Here is a 24,689-nt window from a genome sequence, read left to right as displayed (position 1 = left end):
TTTATTCCTAGTTAAATTAGTGCTGCTCTAATTTTTATAAAAAAGTTTAAAAATGACAACAATTTACTGAATTTGAATTGACATATCAAAAACATAGTAGCAATGGCCAGCCGAAAATTAATCTATTCTCCTTGTTCAAAGGAGAACTTTGATATTAGTTGCAAAGATTCTATAAATAGGGCTGATGGTATCAATAAACAAAATAATATAGTTATTAGAACATCACTGGAAACTCAAAAAACACCAAAGACACTGAAAACACAAAATATTAGTGATTCTGCAGTTAGTAATTACAAATACAGGTACTTATTTACTTTAAATACATTAATCTCATTTCCAAACATAATATAATTGATTTGTTTTTTAGTAATCGTACACCGCAACGTTTAAAGACACCTAGATCAATGAGTGCAATTCCTTCTGCCATTACTCCACTAAATAATCATTATTCAAGTAATTCAACACCTTCAAGTACTCCCTCAAGATTGCGCTGCAAAAATGTGAATTCTTTAATGCAAACGCCAGAATGCTTTAATCAAGTTGTGATGGAAACCCCAAATAGCATGAAAAGTTCTCAAAAAAGTAGCAACACCGTAGATGAAATAAGTAATCTTACAGTGGCAGTAAGAGTCCGCCCTATGAATACAAAAGAATTAAACACTGTTTCCATTACTAATATAGTAATGGTAGATGAAGATGAAGTAACAGTATTGGGCGGAAACACAGCTGATTCTTTAGGAGGAGTTAGTCACAGTTTTCAGTATGATCAAGCGTATTGGTCTTGCGATCCAGAGCACCCGTTTTATGCAGATCAGCATACTATTTTTAATGGTTAGCTATGCCTTTGATTGACAAAATCTTTGAAGGTTACAATGCTTGTCTTTTTGCATACGGTCAGACAGGATCAGGTAAAACTTACAGCATGATGGGTATTGATACAGGCGCTGAAGATTATGATGTAAATAGTAGTGCAAGTGAAGCAGGCATCATACCACGTTTTTGCCATGAGCTATTTTCTAGAATAGAAAGATTAGATAAAAATGTTAATGCAACTGTAGAAGTCAGTTATTTTGAAATATACAATGAAAAAATACATGATCTTTTATCACTGAATATGGCTAGCAATGGTCATAGAGCACCTCTTAAAGTAAGAGAACATCCAGAACTCGGCCCATATGTGGTAGATCTAAGTATGCAAGCTGTGAATAGTCATATTGACCTTCGAAAGTGGTTAGCTGTTGGTAACAGTCGCAGAGCTACTGCAGCCACTGGAATGAATGATAAATCTTCAAGAAGTCACAGTATTTTTAGTGTTGTGTTAAATATATCAGGGCCTGAAGAAAATCAAGGAATCCGTAGTAAAATCAGTCTTGTAGATTTAGCAGGAAGTGAGAGACTAAGTCATACATGTGCAAGCGGTGAAAGACTCAAAGAAGGAGTTAGTATCAATAAGTCTTTATTAACACTGGGGAAGGTTATAGCGGCACTAGCTGATTGTCGCAAAAGTGGAGTATTTGTGCCGTATAGAGAATCTGTTCTTACTTGGCTGTTAAGGGTGAGTGATTTATATATATCTTATATATATAAATATATATAAAATAGTATATATATATATATATATATATATATTTATTATTATATTTATTTTTATATTTTATTCAACATTTAACTGCAGAATATGATTGTTAGTTCAATTTTTTTTAAATCTTTGTGGAATATTTTAAATACATCATTACTCATTTTATTTAAAATTTAAACTATAAATAATTTTACGAACAGTGTCTTCTTTCAGTTCCTTCTGAATGAAATAAAATGCATTTTCATTCTTCTTATGTATTTTTTTAATTTCTTTATGCAATTATAATTTGTATAAACTATGATATAAAATTTGTAGATATGTTAAGTCATGATCATATTCGATTTTCATACTCCCTATATATTATTTTCATATATAGTTTTCAAATTATATTTCGGTCTGAGACATTTAAGTATTTTTGGATATTCAATTCCTTCTAAGTGTTTAAGTATTTTTGTTCATTTTAATTAATCTAAACATATTATCGAATTTCTTATACATTTACTAATATAAATATAATTTATAAGTAACTAATATATAAGTTTTGTACTTTTACTTCAAAAGTACCTTATCGTAGTTTTCAGATCATATATATTTGAGATTTAATGAGTTCCCAATAATACCAAAATATGGTCTATTCTTTGAACTTGATTTTTCATGAGAGCAGGAAATCAGATCCAATTTTCACATGGACTTTTGTCACAGTATAACGATGTTTGCAGCAACATGTTCCTCCTGTTGAACATTTGCAATTTTCTCCTCTGCATGTGCCCCTTGTGCATTTGCATTTAGGTTCTATAAATTAAAAAAATAAATTAAATCATAATTTAGATTTTATAATTTCACAATTAGCCTTTGAAATACATAAAATTTATTACAAATTACAAATTTATTCAGTATGCAAAAGTTGTACTAAATAAATTTTATTTTCTATGATTTTAGAAAATCATTTTAGAAGGGTCTGACAAATTGCGGACGATCGTATTAAACATTACATAAACATGCGAATTTTGCCTAATCGTTTTAATCCGGATTACAAGAATGTTTAAGCTTTTTCGTAATACCGACTTAATGAAAAAACACCTGCGTAGGTAAAATATTGACCACTTTCACAACTTTTTATGCATTGAGGAAAATAAATATTTTGTTTTATATATATATATATATATATATATATATATATATATATATATTTGTTATCATATGCACTTATTGTAAATTTTTTCCATATACTATTATCACAATTTCCTGCAACTTCTTGGAAAAAGTGTGTCAAGAATTCATTGCGTAAATATTAACCAGATTCCGATGTTCGATATTTCGCTAGATAGCGGCAACATTTCATTTTCTTATTGCTAATGGAAATTATTTAATGTTAACCATATAAAACGAACTAGTTTGTTGTGCAACTAATAAATGATATATAAAATATCGTAAAATATCAATATACACACTAGTCAAAAGAATGCATAAGAAGATAAAATTGTATAAATGTTTAGAGATAGAATAGATTTTCATAATTTTGCTCTTACATTGTTTAATATGAAGATATATTGCCGAATATTGAGCGACTCTATTTATTTATTGGAACTTCTGAGGATTCTATTGCAAAATAACTTTGTATATTCTACATGGAATTAAAATATAAGATTACCGCCAAATTCATTGAGTAACTTTATAATTACATCTATTGGAACTTCTGAGGATTTCATCGCAAAACATTTTTAAAAACCAAAAATAAATATATTTTGTATGTCTTACACGGCATTTAAATATTATAAGACTGAAATAAAAAACTATTTAATTGAAATCGTGACTCTATATTTTTATACACTGATACTGCTGACCATGCTATTGCAAAATAGTTTTACAAACAAAAAATGGTTAAATTTTGTATATCATAATGGTCATTCAAATATAAAACCAAATACAATAACTTTTTAATTAAAATCAATCCTAGTCTTACCGCCAAATTCATTGAGCGACTCTATATTTTTATCTGTACTTCTGATGATTTTATCGCATTTATATTTTAACAACCAAACATGAATATATTTTGTATATTTTATGAGGGCATTGAAATACTGCCAGACAAAAAATAACCATTTATTTAAAATCAATCCTAGTCATACCGCCAAATTCATTAAGTGACTCTATAATGTTATTGAATGGAATTTCTGATGATTTTATCGCATATATATTTTATAAACCAAAAATCATAAATTTTGTATATTCTATATGGCCATTAAAATATCGTAAGACCAAAAAAATAACTAATTAATTGAAATCTATCGTCTTTATCATACCGCCGAATTCATTAAGCGACTTTATACTTTTATTCAGTAAACCTGCTGAGCATGCTATTGCAAAATAACTTTATAAACAAAAAATGGTTTAATTTTGTATATTCTACAAAGCATTCAAATATAATAAAAACCAAAAAAATACTATTTAATTAAAATCGATCGTCCTTCTCATCAGTACAGAATCTTCAGGTCACATGCATATGTGACCTATTACTTATAAACTATAATAATTAACGCCAAAGCACGACGAAATGCAGTAAGATTGAATTCTATCACAACTTTCAAATAACTGTATGATAGTAGTAATTTAACTCTAGAACATACCTTCTCTATTTTTATGTCCATTTTTGCGCCAGGCGGGTAATTTCAATTTATTCCACATGATGTTCGCAGTTTTCTCGGCAGTGGCGATAACAAAACTCGCGCAAGCGCTTTTCTTGCTACAATCGCGGGCAAACGACTGAGGCGAAGGATAAATTATAAAGGTGAATAAAATTTAACTTCAGTCTTGATTCCAAGTGTATTTCCAAGCTTCTTCAAATCCGACTCCGAAATCAGCAATTTGAAAGATTCTTGAATATTAATTTTAATGACTATGTAAGCGTCGTAGTATTATTGCGTCACGGTCGTATGATGCAGTGATGGTAGGGATGCGACTTTTACTAATTCTATTTGTTTCGAAAACTTGTTTATCACTGATATAACTGTTTGAATCGTTCTACGTCCAGTCAGTGGCAAACGATCTGCGCGCTTTGGTTTTGTTTAGCCACCGATTGGTTTTGCGCACGACACCATTTGTTCCGGAACATTCGCCGAGCCGGGTGCAAATTTACCCGAGCTTTGCTGATGCGCAGATTTTTTTATAAGTTTTATTTTGATGATGGTATGATATTTGTATAACAAATAACATGTTTTATATGTAAATGTAAACAGATGGTTATTTTTCTGTTTAATTATATGAATTCATATAATGTCTATTTTTTCAAAAAAGCAGTGTACAACGATACACTTGCACGAAAAGATAAATCATAAAATTATTAATTGTATTAATTGGTACAACAATTAAGAAGGCATTCAGGAGTGTAGAGACATCAATTTTAGGTCATTTTTAAATCATCCTAAAAAAAGGAAAAACATTTTTTTAAACACTATTATTTTTTTCATAATTCATTTATCAACGTAACAAAGAGTATTGAAAAAAAGTAAAACAAAATTATAAAAAAATAGTAGTTGTTGAAGTGGGGTCTCAAAAAATTGGCACGGGACCGTAGCCACGATTGCAACCCTTCTAGTAGTCCGAAATGAAAAAGACTAGACTAGAAAGAGTAGACCGAAAAGAAAGAAAAATTATGTTCCAATGGCATATACTAGAATTACGATAAAATAATACGACCAAATGACGACTGTTGCAAAAAAGATAATTTTTTACCACCTTTTTAATTTTTAGTCCAGTCATTTAAGCTTAAATTAGGTAAGAATCTCGGAATTCGAGATACCCAGCTGTAAGTCTGTATATACTTGTATTTTGCACCCTAAAAGTTGTTTTAAAACCTATATATGGTAGTGTGTATGTAACATTTGTAGGTTTTGAGACAACTTTTAGGGTGCAAAATACAAGTATATACAGACTTACAGCTGGGTATCTCGAATTCCGAGGTGAACTTACTATAATAACTGGACTATTTCTCAATTTAAAAATAGCTTTAAAAATAGCAAGAATTGAAATTTGGGGATGAGGCTAGTATATACTAGAGAGAAGTCTATAAATAAGATTCACTGAAAATTTCAAGTGAATCGGCTCAAGAAATGGTGGAAATCGCATTGAAACAGACAGTTTTGAGAAAATCGCTTTTTAAGTTTTGCAAAATGAAGGAAACAGAAGAGGATTATTATGGTCAAACAGCTGTAACTTTTACTACTTATTTTACACAGTAGCCTCAAAATATTATGAATATTTTTTTCAATAATTGACACAAAATTTAAGGTTAAAAGGGTAGTTATTTTTTAAAAAAATCTATTGAATTTCCGTAATATTGATAACATTTATTCAACCAAAAACACTTATAATTAATTTTTTTTGAGAATGTCTTAATTAAGGAAGGAAGGGAAGGAAAATCATTGATTTGTGGTGCTCTCACACAATGAACCTGTCTCCGGGAATACAATCATTTATTATTATGTCTTAATAGTCGATTTTTTTTATTTTGTCAGCATATTATAAAAATTACTACGTTTTACATTACGACCATGAAGGCCAGAAACTCGTTTAATAAATTGCACTGCTTTTGTAGGTTTTCTATATGCTACAGGCTGATCATATTTGCATTACAGTGCGTTTAAAAGCCGACGTAAACAAAATAATTATATTGATCCAAATAATTGAAAAAACAAGTTTCTTAATGCATTTTTGTAAATATTGTCACATCATTCAACTATACTCTTGACTTAGTCAGGCTCTATCTTATTTATTGATGTTAGTGTACCGCAGATTATTGAACTTTTCTAAATAATATTTGCATTTTTCTATACAAATGTGAAAATAATACAATTTGCACAAGTAAATTCAATTTTTGCAACACTGGAAATAACAATGCTTTTATATTTTCCACTTTGTGAGCAAAGAATGTTTCACACCTATTGTGCATTGTTAAAATAAATTGTTTATGAATATAGAAACTTAGTCACATGAGACAAAAAGTATAACAGAATCTCAACAGGATAGCCTGGATTTTTTTTAATATTGAATATTAATTAATATTTAATAAATGCATATAAAGTGTATTTAGGATGCTGTGAGATCTTAAAATGTTTCTTACAATTATTTACATATAAATTTATTAAACTTGAGAGATTTAGATACATAGACACAACTGTAGTTGCAGAGGCATCAGGCCATTTATGATGGATATTTGTTTCAATAAGTAATTTGGCTTAGTTTTTTCTTGTAATTATAAATTAATAATATGTTTAGTGGTAAATGAATTTATTGTATTTTTAACAATTTAATATTACATTTTTAGTCAACACAAGCAATAGAGTATATGTAATTTTTACTTAACATACGTAAAATTGCTTTAAAATTTTAATTAGTATCTTATTGAAATTTAACAATATAATTATATTAATCATTAATTTATAAATTATTTAGAACAGTCTAATAGATAAATATTAATAATTTTATAAACTTATGAATTTTAATTTAATTATATACAAAATGAATTATATATATATCAATAATTATAAAAAATACAAAAAAGTGATGTCACTTAATTTTTATCGCTATGAAATTTGAAAATGCGATTACATGTCGAATTATTATATTTTATAAATAAGTTAGATTTATTTATAAATAGTTACACATTCTACTTTTATATACAAACTAAAAGTAACTTGACTTATTTGGTAAACCATAATAGTTTAAAAACCATAAAGACAGTTTATCTGTTTACATTCATTAAAAACCATGAAGTCTGGTTTATCTTTTCTATACGTACCCAGACTACATTGCCGATAGAAATCTCAAGATAAAGTTGAAATTTTTAATACAAATCAAATAATATTTTGATAATTGATATAAATTTTTAGATACAATTATCTTTAAAGCTAAATTAGTAATAAATTGCAGCTGAATTGCATACACATTATGCAAGTCTGCAGTTCTTAATATAGTATGCAGGGTAGCATTCGAGAATTCTATGAATCTTTTTAAAATTTGCTTATTCTAATAAGTACATTGTATGGTTTGTTAATTATGTTTAAATCTTAATGGTAGCGTTGCGACCATTTCCTCATATTTTTTTTAAGAACGAAAAAGCAAAGATATAGTGAATTCTTTTCTGATATTACAAATTGCATTGACGAATTTCGAGAACATAGGACAAAAATTGATAGCTTCAATATAGTATAAATTAAATTGCGGTTAAACTAGGTTTGAATTTAAGTTTCAAATACGCAAGGAAATGGGTTGCAGGAATAATCAGATTAATAGAGGTCAATTATCAAAATAAATTTAATGATCGCAACGCCTCTGTACAAAGATGCATCGTCGTATTATATAATAGCCTTGACATCGTCTCCGACCAGGCGCTTTCCATTAACTCCATCAAATTCCTCTTTTCTTTCGCGACGTCAAGCTTTTCTCTCGATTATTCGTCTCGTTTTGTTTGTTGGGTTTCTTCACCATGTTTTTGTTCTTCCTCTTCTTCTGTTATGCTGTCTTTGTGGTCGGAAGTACCCTTTGACCTCAAGTAAGCACCCAAGGGCCGCCTTTTGTCTTCTTTGCAGAAGGGACAGCTTTCGCGCCTTTGTTGCTGCTTGTTGGTACCCTGATTGCCGTGGTTGTGTTGGGCATGGGCAGAGGATTGTTGATTGGGTTGTTGTTTTTCTGTAATAGAGGGAAGATGGAATTAGAAATTGGATGTAGTTATATTCATTAATTATAGGTTAAGGTCAAAATGATATGGTGCTGTTTTTTAATGATATTTGTTTGTTAGAGATTCGGGGCAAAAAGTGCAAAGGAGGCGTCTATTGATCACGTGATCGATTTTTTAAGGATTTTTGGACCCCCCTCCCCCTTGGTGATACGTGATGATATTCAAAATTACCCCACTCTTCACCAAATTTAACGTGTATTTTTAGTGACAAGAAAAAAATGTATTTTACAATTTTTTTTGAATCTGTTTGGATTAATTTAAAACAATTCAAGTAAAAAATAAATACACGTGATATCTTACTATACCCCTTCCTCATCCACGTGATATTTTGTGATTTTTTTGTCAAACCCCTCTTTCCCCTAAAAATCTCACGTTATGCACGGCATGTTATTATTTCTCTAATATTGTTATTTTGTTATATTTATTATTATCTGTCACTTATTGCTTCTATTCTACTTTATTGTTTTTCTAGTATTATTTTTATTATTCAGAAATTTTATTCATTTTATTTATTAATTTTATTATTATTATTTGCTTTTATTTTATATTAAATCAGCATACTACGGATATCATTTTAATGGAAATTGTACCTTTATTTTGTGCTCTTTTTGTTTATATTTATATTATTGTTCATTAATGTTACTAAATGTTATATTATGCAGCAGTTGTAATAAATATAGCAATTAAACAAAAATTAATGGACGGCCCCAAAGAACAGCAGCTGAGAAATGACTATGTGTTCGTTCTTGCAGATAAACATAGATAAAAGTCGTCGCCCTAACACTTATGTTGTATTAGATTTTGTAACAAAGAAAAAATTACAATATTTTTAATAATTATTTTAAAGTGTTTAGAACAATTGTTAAGGTTTTAGCCAGTAATCTTGAATAGAAATAGCACCTACTATATAATTTGTATAAGGGGTCCATTAACCACGTGATCGATTTTTTAGGGATTTTTGAACCCAACTTGGTGATACGTCGTGATATTTAGAATTACCCCCCTCCCCCACCAAACATCACGTGTATTTTTAGTTACATAAAATTTTCCGAACGAATTTTTAAAAACGATTTTTTTTTTGAAATCTTTGGTAAAAAATAAATACACGTGATATCTTACTAGACCACTCCCTCGTCTACGTGATTTTTCGTGATTTTTTTTCAGACCCCCCTCCCAAGAAAAGCCTCACGTGATCATTGGACGCCTACTCAGTATATTAATTTTCATTCTTATACATTTTCCTTTCTAAACTTCTGCTTCCATGCTTCCTGGTCTTGTGCTCCGGCTTCAGTTCCCTGTATTTTCTCTTCTTGAGTAAGCCATCAACCATCTGCATTCTTTTTCTTTCTAATTCTTTCAGACTTTCTATTTTACCTTCGACGACGTCTTGTAGAAGGCACTTTTTTTGCAGACTGGACCGATCCAGTGTCCTTTCCTGTTCAGGATCGTGCTCAGTAGAGTACTTTCTTTGACCACTCTTCTCAGGACTTTTTCATTTATTACGCTGTCTGTCCATTTTATCTTCTCTATTCGTCAAATAAAACATCTGTATCAATTTGTCTATACATGTGATGATGTCTGTATTTACCATAAATGTAAATGGTTTTCTATAAGAAGTTTGCAATATTGGATATTTGCGTCTGCTTTAGGTATACACTTATTATTGTCTACAAAATTGCGATACCTTTAGGATAGTTTTACATAGTTATTTAAACTGCAAACAAGGTGTTATATATTTTTTCTTCCAATTGTTCTGATAAGGGCATGGGCATATGCATATAGTTTACGCTCTTTTCATATACGGTAACCTGTACATCGGGCAGGTGAATGAACTGCCGTCGAAAAGGTTCACAGAGCATAATAATAAAATGCGCGAACACATTCTGAAGAGTGGGAATTTATATTACTTTCCGCCAAGTCAGCCGTTCGACCATGGATCTTTAGTCTGCAGAACATTTTTTTTTTAGATCAATGATTTCTGTCGATTACTACATATATACTTTCGTTGCATTGAACTTTGATATTATAAATAATAGATACTATCGAAAATTTCATATAAATATCAAATAGACTGTCAACAGATTAGAAAATTTTGTAAGTGATAAGAATTAATCATTTTTGTCAACATAACAATGTTAGTCACATTTAAGCATACATGTACATTATGTAATACAAATATTTTAATACTAATTATAATAATTAAATGGTAATTTGCATCGTGTATTAAAAAACTGCATGCAATGCTTGTATGACATGCAATATTAATATTTCAAATAATCTTAAGAATTAATTTATATCATGTAGAAAAGTAAAAACTGCATAGTATCTGAAATAACGCTTTCAGCTACATTGAGTTGTAGTCAGTAGGTAAATTATTCAATATTTTTGACGCAAAATAATAAAAATGCTAATTTCAAATCATTTGCACCAACAAGTTTTGCGTCATTGCCTGAAACCGTAAAAATATTTAGTACGAACTATATACAGGTAATTTTAATATGAACGTCCACGATAATGGGAACCTGCTCTTATCAAAAAAAAGTTTTTCGTGGTAATTTTCTTTGTAATTATTGTGTTATTGTGATCTAAGATACCATTATCGCTTTATGCATATATCGTTCATTAGTATTATTTGAAGGTTCTTTATTTTTAAAGAAATGATCAAATACCCTTGAGACAAAGGAGGTCAGAAATAGGTTGTAGTTGATTTAACAACTATATATATATATATATATATATATATATATATATATATATAGATGTATTGCCCTGAAAACTGAATATCATATATATATATATATATATATATATATTTACATACAACTATATATTTTATCTTACGATGTGTTAATTCAGAGAGAAAATAAACATACTTTATTCTCGAATTTTGCATATGCAAATTATCCAAAGTGTTCTGGAATATTTCTCATATCTAACTTTTGGGATTGAAACTGTATCAACACACAATGTCACACCAAAGTTATCTTGAAATAATAGCTTTATTAAGATATTTTGGTCGTCTTGATTAAATAAAGTTAATTATATAGCGATGAATACTTGAATGAAACTTTCACATGTATTTGCGATAGAAAAGTTTCCAGTATTTTATGAACAAAATTATGATATTTTTAAACATTTATCCATCGTAAATATTCCATTCAGTATTTAGTTATTACATAAATTACACTGTACTCTACAATGTATATCAATGTCAACAAATATATTTGTCTGCTATCTTTATGATATCGGTATTTGTTAATATGTACCATCAGCATTATAAAATGTGTTTAAGTATTTTCTTAAGCAAAACAAATTTATTCTTATCGAAAACATATTAAATTACATGCCATACCACTTTGCACTTGATTAAATATAATTCATAAATTAATCACCGAACTGATAAATAATTAATTGATCAGCTTGAAATTGTTATTTAATTATTATCTTTTTACGCTAAATGTTGATCTAATATTTAAACAATTGATAAAATTTTAAGTGTTTTGAAGACTCTATTTAATTGTTTTATTATTAATTATTAAAGCTTTAATGAAATAAAAATACACCAAACTTGCAAACATCAGCACTAAATTTTATGAGGTAGACGTAATATGTTGTTTATCACATTAAATTATCATCAATTTGTTAGTAATTCGACAGATAGTTAACTTGGAATAACATTATGCAAATGGATTTATTTATAAAAAATGACTTTAGTTGTCGTATTGGGTTGGATAGATATAATTTTTTAAATAATCAAAAAATCCATATTGATTCAACTGTTGACATAGTTGAATTTAAAATTAATGGCAGATACTAATTCAGACTCGAGACAAATATTTGAACAAATATTTTAAAATACGAAATTTTTAGCTCCTAACTTATGGACGGAAAATACCATGGCAGTATTTTTTTTGGGTAAAATTGCAATGGAATTTTCTCTTTCATTCTAGTTAAAAACTTTTGTTTTGACTGACTGTTTTTTTTCGTAACTTCGAAGTTGTTTTCTGGCCAGGAAATTAAAAAGTGACTCGGAAAGTCCCAAAAGCTTAATATCTTTATATTTATCATTTATCTCTTGATGCATCCAAGATAAAATCCGTACATATGCACCAAAAAGTAGCATATTTTTGAAGGCATAATATTTCTCTATTTAATCTAATTTTATTTATCATTTTTGTTGTGCATAATAAGTATTTACGTAATAACTTAATAAGAAACAGCATTTATTTAAATGTAAGTACTCAGAATATCGATAATTTTAATTTGTTACCCAACGTCATCAAAATATATTAGTAAAATTTTCTGTAATGTCAGATATACAGGACGTTATAATTTATTTTATAATAAAAAACAGCATTTATTTAAATGTAAGTACTCAGAATATCGATAATTTTAATTTGTTACCCAACGTCATCAAAATATATTAGTAAAATTTTATGTAACGTCAGATATACAGGACTTTATAATTTATTTTATATAGTCGAATTATTATTACAATATGATTATTCTGAAAGTAATTTGATAACAAATTTTGATTTCTGTATAATTTATATGACGTGTATTGTATATTATTCAGCACATGCATATGGTTATTGCGTGCCTTGTAAGACCTGCAACTGGATTACTGAGAAAAATAACATTCTTCAGTGATTCATTTGCATATATGAAGCAATAATGACTAATTAATTGATAATAATTATTATGAATTTCTTTTCAAAGGAAAAGATTACAGGGAATATTTATTTTTGTATACGTTTCAACAAAGGTATGGAATAGTACAAACTAAATATAGAGACAAAATATAAATAAATAAATATTATTGTACAATGAAATGACTTCGTGTATTATTTTTATACACATTTGGTATTATGTGTACACCTAACGATCATCACGTATTTTTTGTCCCAATTCGATATTATGAAATACCTATGAGAAAGTTGTTCGTTTTCTATATCAAAATACTAGAGTAAACACGTGGACAGTATTTTTTCTTGATTCATGAGAGTCTACTACGTCTCTATTACTTGATTTGAGTTTGAGCTAAGTAGAAAATGTTTTAATAGAGCAAAAAAATCATTATTTTGTTTTAAGATGTTGGGGTCAATTTTTCGGTAAAATAGACGATAACATACCGTTGTTATGGCAACAGCGAAAAAGTATCTTTTTTACGTTCAATTTTTATCAATTCATTTCCATTTTAATTGCCCTTGCAATATCAAATAAGATAATATCAAATTTGCAATAAAAAATATTTACTCTACAAAGATATCTTTCAACTTTCAAATCTTATTTGTCCTTGATTGACTAATTGTTTATTAGCCGGATGCAAATACTGCGCAATGCGAATTAATGCGTTCCAGCTCTGCGTACTTGGCTCTAGTATTTTTAAAATATTTTTTTGTTACATATTATAAATAGAAATGTTGATAGTAATTATTTAAATTAAGTACTTTGTGATAAGACTTGTGCGTTTTTTAAAAAAACTTATTACAATCGTACTTAAAAATTTTCCATTTTACTCGGTTACCAAATATGATAAAACTCACTGAGGTCTTAGTGAGTCTCAGCAATACTGAGAATTAGGTATAAATTCAAATCGATTTAAGTAATATGATAATTTAACTTCAAAATGTAAACAAATTAAAATTAGATTTTTGACCTTCGCGCGTTATTGTGGCCGCATATCCTGTAAATAAATGCGTGTTGACACTGCGTATGGAATAATAAAATCGCTGATATTTATTTTAAAATCAAAATATTTAACAAACATAGAATTATTGCGTAGATTGTTATTATTACACATAATATTTTAATTCTCTTTATATATAACAACTGTACATTTCTCTCCCTCTCGATTCGTTCCCATATTTTCCATCAGCATTTGTAGAGATAACAAAATTGTACCAGATTAAATTTTATGTGCTAATGGACTTTTCTATGTGTAACATTAGATTATGGTTATAAATATGATCACGAGTACATATATAATAATGCGACTTAAATTTAATTATATCACATATATATTGATAATGCTGAGCATTTAATATACGCATACTGCAGGGTTATGATTATAAGTCAGAGTCAAGTCTTTGTCATTGAACATACTGCTTTTCATAAATAATTATATACGTATTAAGTCCTTCGCAGTTTGTAATTATTTTTATAATTAAATATATTTTAAACACTGTTTTTAAAAATACTTGATTCTACGAAATGGCAATGAGAAAACCGCAGTAATTTTAATAAACATTGAGATATTTATTGTTATAATAAAATTTCACAAAAGATCAGAAGATAGAAGGCGAATATAGTAAAGCAATTGCTATTCCCACTTTTAAACCAACACTTTTCTAAATGACTCCAACAATTTTTATATTCTATTACAATATGGATCGGTGGCTCTACATTTTCTATAATTTATTAGAACAATTTGTAAATCATAATTCTCATTATTAAATGTGTATGACTCAATTGTCATTGAATTTAATATTAATGGACCATTAAACTACGATAAATAGGCAATTTTTATATTCTCTAACAATATCGATTGGTGACTCTACATTTCGACCAATTTGTTCAAACAATTTGTAAATAATAATTCTTATTATTAAATTTATATGACTCAATTGACATTGAATTTAATAATAATGAATTACTAATCTACGATAAATATGCATTTTTTATGTTCTACAATAATATCGATCGATGACTCTACATTACCTCTAATTTGTTTAAACAATTTGCAAATAATAATTCTCAATATTAAATGTATATGACTCAATTGACTTTGAATTTAATAATAATGGACCATTAAACTACGATAAGTAGGCAATTTTTATGTTCTATATAATTATCGATCGATGACTCTACATTTAGCCCAATTTGTTGAAACAATTTGTAAATCATAATTAAATGTATATTACTCAATTGACATTGAATTTAATAATAATGGACCACTAAACTACGATAAATAGGCAATTTTTATATTCTATAACAATATCGATTGATGACTCTACATTACGCCCAATTTTTTTAAACAATTTGCAAATAATAATTCTCATTATTAAATTTTATGACTCAATTGCTATTGAATTTAATAATAATGGACTACTAAACTACGATAAATAGGCAATTTTTATGTTCTACAACAATATCGATCGATGACTCTACATTACATATAATTTGTTTAAACAATTTTTAAATAATAATTCTCATTATTAAGACTCAATTGACATTGAATTTGATGATAATGGACCATTAAACTACGATAAATAGGCAATTATTACAAATATGTTTTGACAATGAAAAATAAAAAAATGGTAATGAGATAACCATTGGTATGCAAACTATTCTCATACGATTGTAGTATGTATCTTGTCAAGTGTTGACATATCAATGAGAATTATGCACATTCGGAACTATTATTCGTTATTTACATTCGATTGTTAATGAATCTATTAATATTCTATCAGAAACAGCAAAATTGTCTGAGGTCTGATATATGTGGTGTTCGAAGATAGGAAAAATATGAAAAACAGGCTTTTTTCAACATATGTTTGAATTTAGAATTTGGTTTAATTATAATGCATTGATATATCTATATATTTGTACTATAATACAGCAATTCTAACATATGAAAATCTTAATTATTCTTAATTTTATCTTCAGTTTTTACTGTCTCTTATGCTAATTAATATTTATCAATAATAAAAGTGTATTTTGTTCCAATTACTTTCCATTCATCATTGTAATGCCTCAAAATCTTTCACACACCCTATAGGGGCGTATATCCTGTTATTCCAACACGTGTCTCATAATTTATTAAGAAATTCTTTATTACACCTTCTCGTCCTCGACTGTAGTATATTTTTCCAAACACGTCAGAAAATGGGAAAATAACATCAAAATATATTACACGCGATCAGGATCACAAAGGTCAGGGAACAATACAAACAAATAAGCCTCAATTGATACAAATACATGTTGACAAAAAAGCACCCGATAATCAGGCCAAGGTTTGTAGAATTCGACCACACGAATAATTGGGGATCTAGAGGTGTAATAATTGGTGTGGAATGATTGCCTTCGTGCGTGTCAGTAGTAGCTAGTTGGATTAATATTGTTTATATTTTTTTGTCGTAATTTAAAGGTGACATCAATTATTTAGTTATTGACAATTAGTCATTTGATAATTATATCAAACACAATTAGGTACATCTTACCCTCAAGTTCAAAAGTGAAAACAATTCGGGTTGCGCCATCATCTTCCGGGGGGATGAAACCCCTTCTCAATTGTGTAATTACATTTTTTCAAATTAACGTCGGAAATAGATAGAAGAACTAATCATAAGAACAAAATGTCTTCTATAGTTTTTCAAAAAAAACTAATACTTTTCCAGTTACTGACCACTAAAGATGCATATATTTTTGGCGTTTTTCTTCGTTTTTTGCAAATATCTCCTAAAATATACATTTTAACGAAAATCATGTAATGAACAAAATAATGTCAATAAAAATCTTAATAAATCAGTATTACATAAAGTGTTCTAGGAAAAATATTAAGCAAAATTTGATTTAATTGTTGTATTTAAAGCCATCTAGTGTAGAGGTTTTACATTTTATGCATTTCGGTGAAATTGGGTTTTATAGCGCTCAACATAAGCTTTAAAATGAGTGCTGTTACAAGTTTTTTGCGTGTAAAATGAGTGAGCTATCATGCAAAAAAGAAGCATATACAAAGTTTTTTCTTTTAAATCATATGGTTTAATGAGCGCCATTTCCACCAGAATTAAAGTAATTCACATTCCATCTAGAATTCACTTCATTATAGACATGTTGAAGGATTCTAGCAGATTTCCTACTTTAGTACAAACTATTTTCAGAAAACTCACGGTTTTATAAATTTTTTTTCCAATTCCAATTTGCACAGCCGCGCAGTCTTTAAACGTTCATAACTCTGTCAATTTTTGTGTGAAAGAAAAATAATAAAAAACAATAATAAATCAGAAAGTACCCTTTGATTTTTATCTATATGCTTTTATACGTAACTTTTATTCTTTTTGAGATAATGAAAATAATTTCGATTTTTTAAAAAATTGGAAAAAAAGTTTTTATACAGGTTATACCATTTTTTCCTCTCCGTTTACTGCACTAATAGCATTTGTTTGCAGTTGTTTCTGTGTTCTCAAAAAAAAAATTAAATTAACTCCGCTGCCACCAAAAATCACGTGTATTTTACTACCTCAAAAATCGTAAAATTTTGGATTTTTTTTTTAATTTTGGATTTTTTTTAAATTGAGGTAAAAATAAATACACGTAATATCTTACTAGATCACCCTCCCAGACTTAATATTTTGTGTTTTTTGTCAAACTCTTAAGCTTCATGTGATTAAAGGACGCTTCCTTGACTTATTACGTACATTTTATATTTTTGTATAAAGCATGAGCTATTTTTAAAAATTATTATTTCTATAGAGATATGAAAACACTTGATATGACATTGTGATCGAAATTCGAACGTGCGTATCGCACGCAATATATTTCTCAGTGGCCACGTTGTCTGTTCTAAAAATACTCGAACTCGTTTCGGATTCAATGCGATTCTCGTGGGCAAAAAAAACGAAACTTTAGAACTATGTTCCAAAATATGCACTATAAAATGTCTTGTGTCTCGAATAGAATGTGAGAGAAATATTTGGTGAATTCGGAGGAGGATCGAGTCACATGCAACCGTTTATAGAGCAACCTTTGATCAATTGCAACGTCATAATAATCTTACTGAATTCAAGTTTTTGATTGAAATATGATATATTTATTAATACTTATTATTTACAAGCTAATCTGAGAAATCAACACATTTTGGTAACAATTTTTTTCATATCTTCATCAATATCAACTCTATAAACAATTATACGAAGACGAATAGTTTGATAGTCTGATAGTTAAAATTCCTACTCTTATTTATCAGTACCTTTCTACGATTAATTTAATTCAATTTACGATTAAGATTGCAAATTATTGACATTAATATTTATTGGATTAATATTTCCGCTAGCTACGTTGTGGAAAGTATAATTTGTACTTTGGGTGTGCCAATGTATCGCATTTCGCGTGCATTTGCAAAAATTAACATACCAGTGTATGCCAGTTATTTTATAGCAACATATGAATATAAATATGTAAATTTTTATTATTTTCTATATGTACATTGTATTTATAATAATACAGCATTTGAAAGTGAATGGGTTTTGAACATATTTAAAATTTCTGAAACCTTTCATAATGAAATTGATTAAAAATATTCTCATATTATAATGAGACAGTAATATGCTTTTATTTATTGTCATTATCATTACCGCCCTCATGATTGATAATTGGATTAATTTATTACACCTTTTTATTTTTAAATGTAAATTTTTATTATTATTTCATATATATGATTTATGTTGAACATTTTGATGCATTAAACGTTTGATACTTTATTATGTTTTCACTCTATTGTATTTTTTATGACCGCGGTTATTTTCCAGATAGTACACCCAAAAAATATTGGATGTAATTAATACAAATGTATATTATTTAATGTAAATAATTATTCCTCAATCGGAATCAAATTATGCATGTTAATTGATTTACCAATTGGTTAAATAATTAAAAATCAGCTAATTCTTTTTGCATAAAGTGAATTTGTTCACTCTATGCAATATGGTAATGCATGTCTATTTTTTCCAATGTGGCTGGATTTGCACAAAATCTTATGTCTATTAGAATGACTCGATCTTACCAGTTTGTGTTTTCTTATATAATTTTTTATGTTTACATACATTATCAGTTTCATTGATTGTTTTAGTAACTATAGACGTTCCACTTTTCAATACAAGTTTTGTGCAAAAATAGAACCGGCGTAGGCAGTTTTAACATGATTGATGTAATGTTTTCCTAAATAATTTGGAATTTGATACTTAGCGGTGAAATTTACATATGTTACTTTATGTTTGAATTACATGCTTTGGCAAAAATTGCGGAAAAGACTATTATATAGAGTTGAAATCCATAATTATAATTGATACTAATAACTGCCATAAATTGATTTGTACATAAAACATGTGAGCAATGTTCATCAATATTAATTTCTCAAACGTTTTGTTTAATTTGAGCTAATAACAATTTCAAAAATATTTTCAAAGCGATAATTTTTATATGCCTTTCTTATACTAATTTTAATGGTTGTGAAATTATTCTCTTTATTTGTTGAATTTATTTTAGATATATTACGAAACGCGAATGTTTACATTCTGAACTCCTCCCAGAAAAATTGATAATGTAATATTTATTTTAGCTATTATCAATTATAGCGTATTTTCACAAGAAACAAATATAATTTTCTGCTTTGTATATGCTGTTAATATAGTAAATTTTCCAGAAGTAAAATTCGTTTTAAATCTAATTATTTCCCAAAATAATTTCTTATGGTAATATTCATATTTTTTTAATAAAAGATTTATAATGAAACTTAACTTTTCATTTAACAATTTTGTTCATCATCAGCGACAATTCATAATAATTCCTATACATCATATATTTGTGTGTGTCATGAAGGTTCAATGAAACATTCAAGATTTATAATGAATAATTTGATATGAACTTACTGAAGATAATATAATACTGAAGACAAGACTCTCTCTATAAATTATATATATATATATATATATATATATATATATTTATATATACATATATAAAGTGAAAACAGCTGTATTAAATATTTAATTATATAAGAAATATAATTAATGTGCAATAAACGATGTATCTCATATCAAAAATAGAATTATCAATAATTGCACATGGAGTTGTATCATTTCTATAAACAAAATTATTTCAGTTATATTGAAGTAATTTATGATAATTAATAAAAAATAGATTAAAGAAAATAAAAGAATAAAAAATAGAGAAAATTATTAAGAGCGCATATGTATGTGGAAAGTAGAGAAATGAAATTTTTGATTTGTATATAAAAATTTGGAAAAATCTTATAATAATAATAATGTTAATAATAATAATAATAATAATAATAATAATAAAGATTTATTCATGAAGTATAGGTTCTTTCAAAATTTGTATATACAAATCAAAAATTTTATTTTTTTTATCAATTTATAGAGATCTATCGATAGATCCCTATATTTTTATTAAATTACTGCATATATTTATATTATTCTGATTGACTACCCATATATATGTGCACCGAAAAAAAATAAAGCAATAATTTCTTATAAGATTCTCATAAGAGAAAAGAAATTGAAATGCATCTTTAGGGCTCTTGGATTTTATTACTTCAATATTATATTATTTATGTTATATTTTTAATAAAACCTTATATAACTACAAACATATGGATATATTTTAATTTTCAACAAAGTCAATGCATGCAATAATAAGTTACTGACGCACCTTGCGATGCTACTTTCGCTTTTGTTAACGCATAAAATATTACACACTTCACCAAATTATTCACCTTTATCAAATTATTTACCTTTGTAATGACAATTTCTTTTCTTGTCGTCAAAAGGTTGGGTCTCGTAGTCCCTGTAGTAAGCAGGACTCCTAAACGAGGTGTATGAAAGTGCATCAGGTAGATACATGCTGTATAAATCCATTGTGATATAATTTAATAACACTTTATGATTATTCAATAAACATTATTCGAAGTGAAAGCTTTAGCTAGAGCTTTCGTCGCCATTCGCAAAAAGGACAATCGCACGTAACTTTAAGGATCTAAACATAACCTACAAATGCGTCGTTAACATGATATATCTTTTAATGTGATAAGATGGCACTAAAAACAAGTTTAGCACATGGTTATAACACACTTAATGTTGCAGTTTTTGTTTTGTTTATTAAACAACTTTGATTTTTTCGAGTTTTTGGAGTTTGTTGTGTTTACTATGTATACAAATGCGCACGCCCACGTTTTCTATACTCGCTCTTGGGAAGCGAAATCGTTTAAATGGAACGTAGTGCTTCTTGTCGGGAGTATTTCATTCTCTCTTTCTCGGACGATTTCGTAGCTTGTCGTACATAGTCGGAAAATGCTGATTGCAATCATATTTATATACAAATTTGCTGCTCCTGCATGCTCTGCATTCATTTTTTTTACTTATAAAGTTTACTATATTTTAATATAATATTTTATTAATATGGATCTCATGAAATATTTATTATTTGCAGGAAAATCTCGGTGGAAATTCTCGAACTTGCATGCTGGCTACTATCTCACCAGCCAGCCGGCATCTGGACGAAACTCTATCCACCCTGAGATACGCGTGCCAGGCCCGAACCATTGTCAATAGGGTGAGGGTCAATGAAGACCCACATGATAGGCTTATACGAGAATTGAGATGCGAGGTAATAAAAATATTTATAAGCTAAACTAGTTGGTATTGGTATTTAGCCTTGAGGCAAGTTACATGAACTACCCGATATGTGTAAATAATCGACTTAATAAACAATAAACAAATTAATTTATGAGTGATTTGAAGTATTCCGAGAGGATTTATTACACATAATTGAAAACAAACGAACACGTTAACTTCGGAGTATTTTCTAAAAGCAAATTTTCACAAATCAATAATTTTTATAATTGAACCAGTTTTTGTAGGACGTTAATGGTTTAGTATTTTCATTAAAACCAAGTACTCTATCGTTGTACCACGTAAATCATCTAATTTTAATTTTAACAAAACGTCAAAAAAAACTACTCAACTTTGATGAATTTTTAAAATTAAACTACTTGTCGTAAGGCCGTAATATTTCAGTAAGATCTATAAGACCTTGATATATATCGCCAAAAAAAGTTCCATGAAAATCAGCTTAATTTTTTTTTTCAACAGTTAATTACAAGAAAACAGCTCGGTAGATTTTCACCTAAAACTAATCAGTATTATTCCCAACTAATATCTTTCGAACAGTTTTTGATTATTTAAAATCGTTTCGGTAGAATGAGCTTAAATGTGGATGAAAAGTTTAACACTTTTTTTTCAAATTACAAAGAAACAGTTTGGCAAATCGTCTCACATAACTGACAAACGATAGTCCTCATTGAGATACATCAAATGGCTTTTAAATTTCTGAAATCGGTTCAGGCGTTTTTGATCAAACGTCGATTTACGGCAAAAAATCTGTTTACACACACACACACACATACTTTTTCCAAATTTGGTCTCAATCGATTCAGAATGGCTTGAAACGTCGAGAAAACATAAAATTAGCGAATCGGATTTTTTGATGAAAACATAAACTTGTCCTTCGGGAAGTTAATAAAATAATTTTATATAATTATAGAGATAGATCTAATGGGTAAAGCTGCAGATTGTAGTCAATTTCATTTATTATACAGTTACTTACAACTTATTTTTTATTCAAAAGGTGGAAAGATTGCGCGCTCTTCGCCAGGACTACGAGCGACGGGAGCGCCGATCTGATGCTATAGCATCAGCTCCTACAAAAATTGTGATAGAGACCGGTAGCGGCGTTTCTCCGTCGGAAGTGCAGTCCTTAAGGCGAAAATTGGCTTTATCCGAACAGCAGCTTAGAGATGCCCAAAAAACGTGGAATGAAAGACTCCAGGAGGCAGCGGCATGCCAGGTAAAACCATTGAAATTTTTGAATGAAGATACTTGCCTTCAAAAAATTTATAATCTTTTTTACCCAGGAGAGTGAAATGCGCCTGTTGCGCCGACATGGATTGGCGTTGGTGTTATCGGAAGATCAGCAACAGCCTTGTTTAGTCAATTTATCGGCAGACCCTATGTTATCAGGAACCTTATTGTATCTTTTGCCACCAGGAACTCTACGTATAGGAAGGGCTCTGAATATTACAGATGAATTAGGAGCGTTTCGAAAACCGCCTGATATTGCACTAGATAGCCCTTTAGTAGCATATGAACATTGGTAAGCAAAATATTTAGGAATATAATTAATATAATATTCAAGTTACAAATAATTTGGGATGTATGATTAAGGAGGATTAAGTTTAATAATTGATTATGTTCATTGCAGTTTAATAGAGAATGTCGGTAACCAGTTAACTTTGCACGTAACTGATCCAAATGCAGAAACGTTTGTCAACGGCCAAGTTGTCTTTGGAAGTATTCCTTTGAAACATTGTGATCGACTCGTTATTGGCGGCAGCCAATATTTTAGAATCAGCAACCCATATGATCCCACATTCATTGACATCAAACCTAAACCAAATGAAGTGATAGGTTTTGAGGAAGCACATCAAGAAGTTATGAAGGCACAAGAAATGTGTCTTAGAAACGAATTGCAAAAAGAAAAAGAAAAAGCAATCGCTGAGCTAGAAGCTCAGAATTTATTAGCTGAACGTCGTCATCAAGTAGAACTACAGCAATTAGGAAGTTGTTTAAAATTAGCAGAACAGAGACGTGATGAATTGGAGTCACAAACGCAAACACAATCGAATAAAGCTGTTGATGATAGTTTTGGAAAAATTTTACCTTACAAATCAACATTTTTGGATGATTTAGCAAAAATTTTAGGAGAAGAAACGCCCACAAAGCATAGTTTACATGAAATGCATTTACTTGTAAGTATAAATATATATTTATATATAAAGTTTGTTTTCAGATTATTTTTTTTTATTATTGTACTTTTTCATTTTTAGACGCGAGAAGCCACGCAAAGATGTCGCGATAGCGGCCTTAATATTGAATTTAAACAAACCCAAGTAATAGGTCCAAATGGATCATTGCCAATGGTAACTCTTCAAGATAAAGATCGCCATTTAATCATGGATTGGGCACCTGCTAGATTAAAATGTTGGTTGCAAAGACTAAGAGATCATGAAACTGATCCTCATGAACTTTTAGATTCGGATATATCCTGGAGAGAAAATGACAATGACATAAGCACAGATGCATTAAATTCTAGTCGTATATCATTAAATATTAGTTTATTAAAGAATAATTTTATTTCGAGCACACCAGATAAACTCAAATTTGAGAAAAGTGCTTCTGAATATTTAAATATTATTGAGACAAATGCAAATTTATTGCAGTCATTAGCACATGAGCAGGCCAGTCGAAGAGTTAGTGGAACTGTAACACAAAGTGTTGAACAAATAATAATGCTTATAGAAAATTTGAAGGCTGAAATATGCCCAAAACCGACCAATAGGACTGCCAAAACAGTTCGTTTTTTGTTAGATTGAATGAAGTAGTGTAGTGTAAATAATGATATAGTGAATCATGAAGACAATGTAAAAATCAAGAACTATAAAAAAATACTTCAAGTATGTAAGTGAGTAATATATGTACAATGTAAAAATGTATAGCAATTAATTTTGTAATAGATGTA

At 28.6% G+C, this 24,689-nt stretch overlaps 2 protein-coding genes across 2 annotated transcripts; one reads left to right on the top strand and one right to left on the bottom strand.

Moving 5' to 3' along the window:
- On the top strand, positions 1-24,598 carry LOC113373151 (kinesin-like protein KIF14). The gene is given in 8 exon segments (XM_026613465.1): positions 1-302; positions 368-831; positions 834-1,555; positions 21,543-21,719; positions 22,740-22,958; positions 23,026-23,264; positions 23,373-23,919; positions 23,998-24,598. Coding segments are annotated over 8 exon segments (3,114 nt in total). The 5' UTR covers positions 1-102; the 3' UTR covers positions 24,544-24,598.
- Positions 7,810-21,226, bottom strand: LOC113373157. Its single transcript, XM_026613472.1, has 2 exons — positions 20,848-21,226; positions 7,810-8,266 (listed from the first exon to the last, which is right to left on the bottom strand). Exons 1-2 carry the CDS (start codon positions 20,969-20,971, stop codon positions 8,028-8,030), a joined length of 363 nt encoding a protein of 120 aa, XP_026469257.1. The 5' UTR covers positions 20,972-21,226; the 3' UTR covers positions 7,810-8,027.
- Positions 24,599-24,689: the final 91 nt, after the last annotated feature.

Source organism: Ctenocephalides felis, unplaced genomic scaffold (assembly GCF_003426905.1).
Source record: "Ctenocephalides felis isolate EL2017-DRISC unplaced genomic scaffold, ASM342690v1 CF-g0.4_SCAFFOLD_01604, whole genome shotgun sequence".
Classification (NCBI taxonomy): Eukaryota; Metazoa; Arthropoda; class Insecta; order Siphonaptera; family Pulicidae; genus Ctenocephalides; species Ctenocephalides felis.
This window is presented reverse-complemented; position numbering and strand designations above follow the sequence as displayed.

Excerpts from the sequence above, each read along its gene's own strand:
- LOC113373157 (XM_026613472.1), bottom strand. The coding sequence starts at position 20,971 with ATGGATTTATACAGCATGTATCTACCTGATGCACTTTCATACACCTCG. Across the intron at positions 8,267-20,847 it reads AAGAAATTGTCATTACAAAG|AAAAACAACAACCCAATCAA; the intron begins GTAAATAATTTG and ends CCTCTATTACAG.